This window comes from Schistocerca nitens, chromosome 9 (assembly GCF_023898315.1).
Source record: "Schistocerca nitens isolate TAMUIC-IGC-003100 chromosome 9, iqSchNite1.1, whole genome shotgun sequence".
In the NCBI taxonomy this organism is placed as follows: Eukaryota; Metazoa; Arthropoda; class Insecta; order Orthoptera; family Acrididae; genus Schistocerca; species Schistocerca nitens.
The window spans coordinates 402308109-402318586 of record NC_064622.1 but is presented as its reverse complement, the minus strand read 5'-3'; the positions used below and the strand labels follow the sequence as shown (position 1 = coordinate 402318586).

General features: G+C 41.6%; 1 protein-coding gene across 1 annotated transcript; it reads right to left on the bottom strand.

Moving 5' to 3' along the window:
- Positions 1-1346: 1346 nt before the first annotated feature.
- On the bottom strand, positions 1347-10273 carry LOC126204275 (uncharacterized). The gene is made up of 3 exons (XM_049938663.1): positions 10266-10273; positions 9264-9953; positions 1347-2361 (listed from the first exon to the last, which is right to left on the bottom strand). Exons 1-3 carry the CDS (start codon positions 10271-10273, stop codon positions 1347-1349), a joined length of 1713 nt encoding a protein of 570 aa, XP_049794620.1.
- Between the last annotated feature and the right edge of the window lie 205 nt (positions 10274-10478).

Sequence of the window (10478 nt, the reverse complement as noted above, 5' to 3'; positions counted from 1 at the left end):
GGACCTACCTTCAGCCTTTGAAAATTAATGTCCTCCAGCACCTTTGGTGATAGAAACAAGAAACTGGACAGTAACAGCACTTTACCAGCGGTGTCAAAAAACAGTAGAATTTTTTACAAACAAAATACAGTTTGAATAATAAGCCAGGATACTGATTACTATGATTAAAAATAATTTAATTCAACGAAATTTGAAAAATATAATGCCAATATATGATAAATCAGCGTAACTATCTGTAGATATGCAATTTCTTAGTTTTATGTAGTTGATAACAGGCAATGCTAAGATTGATTAATCATATATCCCATGGACACCACATAACAGCTTTTAATATTCTTGTCGAGAGTAAGACAACATTTTTGTGCATTTCTGAAAGACAGATTGATGACTATAAAAGAGATGTGGTCATATTGGTCGGGGCATTCCGATGTGAGCACTAGATGATAACCGGAGGAACCTGGTCAGGTGTGCGACCTATGTATCACTTCGAACAGTTTTTAAAAAATTTTCTTAAGCCGGGTCTAGTGAAAAAATTGTACGAGTGCCTGAGGACTTAAAAATGCTTGCAATCGGTTTTGAGGGCACAATCAACTGCAGTACGGTGTTGAACATTCAGTAAATATTTGTACCAGTTCACAAACAATATTTTATCAATTGAGTTCCAAGGAGTTTATGATTTCATCGAAGACCGCAAGTGAGCAGATTTTCTTTCTTCTTTCCAAGAAATTGCACCTTCCACTTGAGTGCTGAACTGTTGATAGCAAGGAAAGTCTATCCGCTGATGCACTCCTAGTTCGTACAAACGTATGAAAAACGATTCATTTACTGAATTATAGGCACACTGTGTCTAATACTGTTACATTCCTCCAGGCGCATCCTGCCGACAGTTTAATTTCCCTTCAAGTGTCAGTGTCGTAATCTTCCGATGCTGAGTGTGTGAGGCTCCCCCCTTGATGTATGCATAGCCGACGAACGCATAACGACAGACTGAAAGGTTTTGCTTGTTAACGACGATTCAGTGATCAAGCTGTCATTGACGATCTTCGAAAAAAGTATCGACCATTCACGGTGTTCTTCAAAATGCTCACGAAGTCCGTTAAACCGACAGCAGAAAATAAGAATTCGGGAACTCGTACAAGTGTTTACAGAGTCTTCAACATCACACCAGTTCAGACCCTCCACAAAATGTACTACAGAAGATTTTTAATTAGCCCAGATAAATATCTTTCACACAAGTGACTGGGTCGCAAACTGCCGGTTTTCTTCAGAATTCCATTATTCACATGAATATATATATGATGGGATCTTTCTGGTCCATTGACTGTCTGTACCAATGGTGATATGTTTCACTGGGATGGTGAAATAGCAGTCGCTACGCCGCTCTGTACGAACTGCCAAGGCATCGAATGATTTTCCACTGCAACTGCGTTCGTTTTTCCAGGGGTTTGACAATGCCCCATGATCTTAAGCCTGAGAAGGCGCTGCACCAATGCAATCATTCCATCTATGCCACTTGGTTGCGACGCCTCCTCTTGGCCTTGATAGGCAGCGCCACCCGCTTTACAAGATCGCTCACTAACTTGGCAGGTGTTGAACCGTAGTTCCTGTGACAAGAGGTCGGAGGTGCTAGAGCCCAAATGGGATCCAGAGAAATTCGTCTGAGGTTCTTGTTGGGATGGTGCAACAGAGGTCACCATGTCGCTTTGTACTACCTGCCAAGGTATCGGCTGACATTCCACTACTTCACCTCCAGCTGTGTCCATTTCTTCTGCGTTCAGAGCATGCACCAGTATAGGATATCTGAGGAGGCGCTGCGCTGTTGCAGTCACCCTGTCTAGGCCATCCTGTTTAGAGACTCCTGATCGGATTTGCTGAGTTGCACCAGCTGCCTCTTTCCCGTGACATGTGCTGAAGCGACGTTCCTGTGACAACATGTTTGAGCTACAAGCGTCCGAATGGGGGCCAAGAGAGTCAGTTAAAGGCTTCTGCTGTGGCAGCAGAACGGGGCTCGTTCTTGTTCCATCTGCTGTCCCATCAGCTGGAAAGTGTTGCGGTGGAGGGTCGTCTACTATTGTTGATAGAAGGACCTCTGCGTTACCTGAATGCTCTTTAGTTTTAACTCCAGCACTCGATAATTCTTCTTCTGCGATAGGAGCATAGCTAGACTGAGTACTAAGGCTTTCAGTGACATAGGCCACTGCGTTTTGCGTATCTTCTGCGAGACAACTGGCCAAGTTACTCAAGTCGAGCTCCTGTTGCAAGCCTTCGCCTTCACTGTTACTGCTTTCAACAATAGCATTGTTACATGTAATGGCACGTTCATTCCTCAGGCATGGTGACTGAGGAGACTCTCCCATAAACCTGTAGAAAGAGAGAATTATTTTGCTATAATTACTAAGCAGTACATATGTTTGTTTAATTTGAATATCTAACAGTAAGCAACTCCTTATCTAAAGCAAAAAGCATGTACATATTTTTCATAGATGTGTATTGAAGCAAAACACAGCCTGTGTTAAAATTGCCAAGCTATTCCTAAATAATAATAATAATAATCGGGAAACAAACGACAGTAATGAAAGCAGTCAACTGTGCTGTCCACTAGTATGAACTACTTTAACTTGGATTGGCGACTGCAAGAGATAATGAGACCTGATAGTCTGTTGCTGCACTGACAGGTCCCGTTTTATTTTCATACTGAGTTCGACTGGTTTCAGTCCCAGCCCCCCCCCCTCCCCCTCCTCGGCACCGCTATGACCGATCTAGCCATCTCCAAACGTTCTGCCACAAAGGTCTATCTGGGAGAAACTACGGACATTGTTAGTTGGTATCACGTGACTTCTTGCCATAAATGAATAATTTAAGTGTGAACATTGTATATTAGGCCTTATGGTGACTGTTATTGACATTAAATGCAGCAACAAGTTTCCTGTCACCAGCCGCTGTTTATTTCCAAAACGCGTTTCAAAGGTTTAAACCTCCACCATCAGGTGGATTTACATTTGTTACTATGACGTGCGTACGCGAGTGTACGTGCCTGCATGCGTGTCGATTTTTTGGAGAATTTATAGCACTGTATAGTGGAGAAACAGAACACTATTTCAGAACATGGTTTTGGATTTCTTTTGACAAAATACTGAACCTATATCTAACAGTAAAAATAAATAAGTAAAATAGAGTACCTCCAGTGGTCACAGGCTCCTTTCACTGTCTTATCACATGTGTACTGTCAATTTGTAAACAAATATGGCGTCTGGAAGCTTTTATATTCAAGGATCATATAGCAGAAGAGAAATATTATCACAAAGCACGAAGAATATCCAACACAGCAACATTATTAAGAGAGTAAGTTTTAAAGGATTTTGGAATCTTCGTTTTGAGGTGTTGAATACATGTATTCAAAAAATATTTCAGGTGGTATATAAACCCGATTTTCTCAAGTTAATATAGCTTAAAGTTCATGTTAGTTTATATAATCAGGAGACGTTTTAAACTAAGTACTATAATTGTTGGCTACAGTGGTAAAATTATACATAAACAAAAGTTTAGGTTGGGATTCACATATACGAATAAATGGCTGGAGAAAGAGAAAGTGAGGGGGGGAGAGAGGGTGGAAGGAGCAAACTTTCGTAAGATTATATCTGTTACATGTAATAACTACCGTAAGGCTGGGGTAATACACTGATTAATGCTTTAAAATATGCAGAGGGAAATTAAAAATATTAAGTGTCATGTAATATTTTCTGTAATGTAATATCTTGTACAGACCTTTTATTAACCTGACACGCTCCGCATCATTAGGAAGTGTCGTATTCATGATCTATGCAACAAGTCCTAATCTAATCTAATCTAATCTTCGTATCTGCTGCAACCGATATCCACTTTAACGTTCGTACAGTAGCCAAGTTTTGGCCATCCTCTACAATTGGTATCTCTCACTTCTAATACCAAATTTACTATTTCTTTTGTTCACATGGTGTGTCCTATTTAACTGGTGTCTTCTTTTAGTCAAACTGTGCCACAGATTTGTTCGCCACATCGATTCAACGCCTCTTCAATGATTATCGGAATCTACCTACCTAATCTACAGCATTATGCTGTAGCACAAAACTTCACTTCCGGAGAAGCCTCCATTCTAGAGAATTGTCTTCAGAAGAGACTTCCCAACAGTTTTCGATGTTAAAATTCATATTCAGTCTTGTATTCTTTATATTGTCCATTTTTTAACCTCTCTTCAAGTATCTTGCCGCCCAAATAGAGTAACTCATCTACTTTTGGTCTCTTTTTCCAACCCAATTCCTCAACATCATCCTACTTCATTAGCCTCCGCTCCATTTACATTGTCCTCTTTTTAAAGACAGTTCCTCTGTTCAAGAGCTCTTGCAAGTTCTTTGCCGTTTGATAGACAATGCCACAGGCAGACCTTTAAGGCGGTTTTTCTTCTCCATGAGCTGTCATTCTCCTACACAATTTCTTCTTTGTTTTATGTACTTCTTGCACTACGTAAAAATTTAACATTGGCGATAGGGTAAGACCATATCTCTCTCTCTCTCTCTCTCTCTCTCTCTCTCTCTCTCTCTCTCTCTCTCTCTCTCTCCCTCCCTCCATTCTCAACTTGTCATTTTGCACCATGTTCTGGTACTAGTAGTAGATACGCTTTCGCCTCCTGTATTTTAAACGTGTTCCTCCAGAATTCGTACGCATATTTAATTTGCCGTTATCAAAAGTTTTCAAAATCTACACAGCTACAGACATTGATGAACATTTCGTCTATCTACTAATCCACTCCCTCTCCCCCAGGAACCACTGACTTAGCCGAGATGTGATAAAATACATGGAGTGAAAGTTTATTTATATCTTGCACAAAAGAAGAAAAAAACTGCATTATGAGAGTTTAAGAACATGAAAGGGAATCAGTGGTTGATAAGTCAGTGACACTAAACTGTAGCCAATCCCAGATGTTATTCAATTTGTATATCGAGTAAGCAGGAATCTCAAGGAAAATTTGGAGTAGGAATAAAAGTTCACAGAGAATAAATAAACGCTGAGATTTGCCAGTGACAATAATTCGGTCAGATGCTACAGGACTTGGAAAAACAGTTTTATGTTGAAAACAAGATAATAACAACAACGTCAACGTAAGAAAAACAAGGGTAATGGTATGTATCCTAATTAAATCAGGCGATGCTGAGAGAATCAGTAGGAAATGAGACAGTGAGTTGCTACTTATGCCGCAAAATAACTGATAATGGCCAAAGTAACGGATATAAAAAATGCAGACTGGTTACAGAAAGAAAAACGTTCCTAGAAAACAGGTATTTGTCAGCATTTAACGATTTTGTGTTAGGAAGTCGTTTATGAAAGGTATTTGTATGGAGTGTCGCCTTGCACAGAACTGAAACATGGATGATAAGCACTTCAGGCAAGAAGAGAACCTCTTGCAATGTGGTGTTAGGGAAGAATGTTTAAGACCGGTAGCTCAAGTAACTAATGAGGAGATATTGAATCGAACAGAGGAAAAAAATAAGTGGTAAAGAGATGGGATCGGTTGATAGTAAATATCCTGAAGCATCAAGGAATTGGTTGGTAATGGACGTAAGTGTGGGGGATAAATAATGTAGCTCAACACTACCGCTTGAATACAGCAAGCAGGTTCAAGTGGACGTCGGTCCGGTCGCACTAGTTATTCAGACGTAAAGACGCTTTCAAAACATAGTGTAGCGTGGAAACTTGCATCAAACCAGTCTTCAGGCTCAAGATCATGACATCTAGTGGAAGTCTTACCGCTATTTTTTGGATAATACGATTTGTAAAATTATCAAAAAAAATTAACGATTATTTGTAACCCCCATGAACCATGGACATCGTCGTTGGTGGGGAGGCTTCCGTGCCCCAGTGATACAGATAGCCGTACTGTAGGTGCAACCACAACGGAGGGGTATCTGTTGAGAGGCCAGACAAACGTGTGGTTCCTGAAGAGGGGCAGCAGCCTTTTCAGTAGTTGCAGGGGCAACAGTCTGGATGATTGACTGATCTAGCCTTGTATCACTAACCAAAACGGCCTTGCTGTGCTGGTACTGCGAACGGCTTAAAGCAAGGGGAAACTACAGCCGTAATTTTTCCCGAGGGCATGCAGCTTTACTGCATGGTTAAATGATGATGGCGTCCTCTTGGGTAAAATATTCCGGAGGTAAAATAGTCCCCCATTCGGATTTCCGGGCGGGGACTACTCAGGAGGACGTCGTTATCAGGAGAAAGAAAACTGGCGTTCTACGGATCTGAGCTTGGAATGTCAGATCCCTTACTCGGGCAGGTAGGTTAGAAAATTTAAAACAGGAAATGGATAGGTTAAAGTTAGATATAGTGGGAATTATTTAAGTTCGGTGGCAGGAGGAACAAGACTTCTGGTCAGGTGAATATAGGGTTATAAATAAAATATCAAATAGGGGTAAATCTGGAGTGGGTTTAATAATAAATGGGAAAATTGTAATGCGGGTAAGCTACTACAAACAGCACAGTGAACGCATTATTATGGCCAAGATAGATACGAAGACCACTCCTACTACAGTAGTACAAGTTTATATGCCAACTAGCTCCGCAGATGACGAAGAGATTGATGATGTGTATGAGGAGATAAAAGAAATTATTCAGATAGTGAACGGAGACGAAAATTTAGTACTCTTGGGTGACGAAGTAGGAGAAGGAACGTAGTAGGTGAGTATGGAATGGGAGTAAGCTGGAGGAAGCTGACTGGTAGAATTTTGCACAGAGCATAACCATAAACTTCCTGGCAGATTAAAACTGTGTGCCGAACCGAGACTCGAACTCGGGACCTCTGCCTTTCGCGGGCAAGTGCTCTACCAACTGAGCTACCCAAGCACGACTCACGCCCGCGAAAGGCAAAGGTCCCGAGTTCGAGTCTCGGTTCGGCACACAGTTTTAATCTGCCAGGAAGTTTCATATCAGCGCACAGTCTGCTGCAGAGTGAAAATCTCATTTTGGAAAGAGCATAACTTAATCATAGCTAACACTTGCTTTATGAATCATCAAAGAAGGCTGTATACATGGAAGAAGCCTGGAGATACTGGAAGGTCTCAGATAGTTTATACAATGGTAAGACAGAGATTCAGGAACCAGGTTTTAAATTGTAAGATATTTCCAGGGGCAGATGTGGACTCTGACCACAATCTATTGGTTATGAACCGCAGATTAAAACTGAAGAAATTGCAAAAAGGTGGGAAATTGAGGAGATAGGACCTGGATAAACCGAAAGAACCAGAGGTTGTAGAGAGTTTCAGGGAGAGCATTAGGGAACGATTGGCAAGAGCGGGAGAAAGAAATACAGTAGAAGAAGAATGGGTAGCTTTGAGAGATGAAATAGTGAAGGCAGCAAACGATCAAGTAGGTAAAAAGATGAGGGCTAATAGAAATCCTTGTGTAACAGAAGAGATTTAATTTAATTGATGAAAGGAGAAAGTACAAAAATGCAGTAAATGAAGCAGGCAAAAAGGAATACAAACGTCTCAAAAATGAGATGGACAGGAAGTCCAATGGCTAAGCAAGGATGGCTAGAGGACAAATGTAAGGATGTATAGGCGAATATCACAAGGGGTAAGATAGATACTACCTACAGTAAAATTAGAGACACCTTTGGAGAAAAGGGAACCACTTGCATGAATATCAAGAGCTCAGATGGAAAACAATTTCTAAGCGAAGAAGAGAAAGAAGAATGGTGGAAGGAGTATATAGAGGGTCTGTACAAGTGCGATGTTCTTGAGGACAATATTATGGAAATGGAAGAGGATGTAGATGAAAATGAAATGGGAGATATGATACTGCGTGAAGAGTTTGACAAAGCACTGAAAGACCCGGAAGTAGACTAACATTCCATTAGAACTACTGACAGCCTTGGGATAGCCAGGCCTAACAAAACACTACCATCTGGTGAGCAAGATGTATGAGACAGGCGAAATACCCCCAGACTTCAAGAAGAATATAATAATTCCAATCCCAAAGAAAGCAGGTGTTCACAGGTGTGAAAATTACCGAACTATCAGTTTAATAAGCCACGGCTGCAAAATACTAACACCACTTCTTTACAGACGAATGGAAAACAGGTAGAAGCCGACCTCGGGGTAGATCAGTTTAGATTCCGTAGAAATGTTGGAACACGTGAGGCAATACTGGCCCTACGACTTATCTTCGAAAATAGATTAAGGAAAGGCAAACCTACGTTTCCAGCATTTGTAGAATTAGAGAAAGCTTTTAACAATGTTGATTGGAATACCCTTTGAAATTCTGAAAGTGGCAGGCGTAAAATACAGCAAGCAAAAGGCTATTTACAATATGTATAGAAACCAGATGGCGGTTATGAGAGTCGAGAGACATGAAAGAGAAGCAGTGGTTGGGAAGGGAGAGAGACAGTGTTGTAGCCTCTCCCCGATGTTATTCAATCTGTATATTGAGCAAGCAGTAAAGGAAACAAAAGAAAAATTCGGAGTAGGTATTAAAATCCATGGAGAAGAAATAAAAACTTTGGGTTCGCCGATGACATTGTAATTCTATCAGAGACAGCAAAGGACTTGGAAGAGCAGTTGAACGGAATGGACAATGTCTCGAGAGGAGGATATCGAATTAAGTCGGGTGATGCTGAGGGAATTAGATTAGGAAATGAGACACTTAAAGTAGTAGATGAGTTTTGCTATTTGGGGAGCAAAATAACTGATGATTGTCGAAGTAGAGAGGATATCAAATGTAGACTGGCAATGGCAAGGAAAGAGTTTCTGAAGAAAAGAAATTTGTTAACATCGAGTGTAGATTTGTCAGGAAGTCGTTTCTGAAATTATTTGTATGGAGTGTAGCCATGTATGGAAGTGAAACATGGACGATAAATAGTTTAGACAAGAAGAGAACAGAAGCTTTCGAAATGTGGTGCTACAGAAGAATGCTGAAGATTAGATGGGTAGATCACATAACTAATGAGGTACTGAATAGGATTGGGGAGAATAGGAATTTGTGGCACAACTTGACTAGAAGAAGGGATCGGTTGGTAGGACATATTCTGAGGCATCAAGGGATCACCAATTTAGTATTGAACGGCAGCGTGGAGGGTAAAAATTGCAGAGTAAGACCAAGCGGATTCAGAAGGATGTAGGTTGCAGTAGGCACTGGGAGATGAAGCTAGCACAAGATAGAGTAGCATGGAGAGCGGCATCAAACCAGTCTCTGGACTTAAGACTACAACAACAACATTATTTGTAAATTACCTTTCCGTCATGTCGAGAGCGAGAGGCGACAGTCTGTACTGCGAAAGCTCTTCCACCACCTCGTCCAGCAGCAGTATCTTCTGCCGCATCAGTTCAACGTCGCTACTTTCTGCACGACACTCGATGTCTGAGGTGGCACCCAGCGCTTCTGAGTCCGCCGTGACGACACGTCTGGATCGTGACGCTTCTGGGCTGAGGAGGTGCTGCGCCATTTTTCTCGTGGTGTCCGCCAGCTGCTGCAGCTTCTCTGCCAGAAACAGAGCCTCTGGCGTGGCCTGCATCGACTTCCACCCACTGGGGGCAGGATCCTCTAGCTCAGGCTCTGCGATCTGCACGCTCACTTCAGCATCTCGCTCCTGACCTATCAGCCCCTGCAACCGATCCTCCTGCGGTTCTAATATGTCTTCGTTTGGAGCCGACTCGCAGTTCGCAATGCCATTGTGATTGTAATGCATTTGTCCGTCGTCACACGCACACTGGTTTATTTTTTGCTCCATGTTCTGCCACCACGATTTGAGGCCCTTGTAGCTGTACTCGCGCTCCAAGAACGTTAGAGAAAGGTCCTTCTCACCACTTTCCGACTGGTCTGCCGACTCAGTGGCATCAGCCCACTGATGCTGCCCTGACTGACGGGTATGGTGAGCTTCCGTAGCACCATCACGGGATCCCCCTGAAATTTCATAACTGTTACTGTCATGTAAAAATTTGAGTCACGGTAAAATTAAAGCATTCACAGTACCTGTAACGGTATCTACAGTAGATCTTTTGTAAGCAACCCCCTCTCCCCCTCCCATTTAGCGCTATTTGTTGTCTTAGTTCTTTGGGAAGCTACGTTCTCATAATTTTATTGTACTATTCAGCGTAAGCTAATTTACATTACATTCATTAACATGGTAAGTATTGCACATCTGAGTGCAGCATTTGCAATTCGAAGGATTAAGTGCTCTACCTGTAGAAACACACCATGTCATAATACCATTTTCTTTCCACAGAATGTCTTACTTGATCATGACTAATTACAATTGTCCTTTACAAATCTTATTCTGAAAATTGAGATACATCCATGACACACGAAGTTTGGAAAGTTAATACGCACATTTTATCCCATTTTCTCAGCATGATTCTCAGCATGAGAGTAATTAGTGGTACAGTCCGGTCTACACCTACTTGCTGGCTACCAGTGCTTTCAAACATCTGTCCACCTGACCTCTGTCA

Coding starts and splice junctions, on each gene's coding strand:
- LOC126204275 (XM_049938663.1), bottom strand. Junction 2,362..9,263: donor GCTCTCGACATGACGGAAAG/GTAATTTACAAA, acceptor CTCTTTCTACAG/GTTTATGGGAGAGTCTCCTC.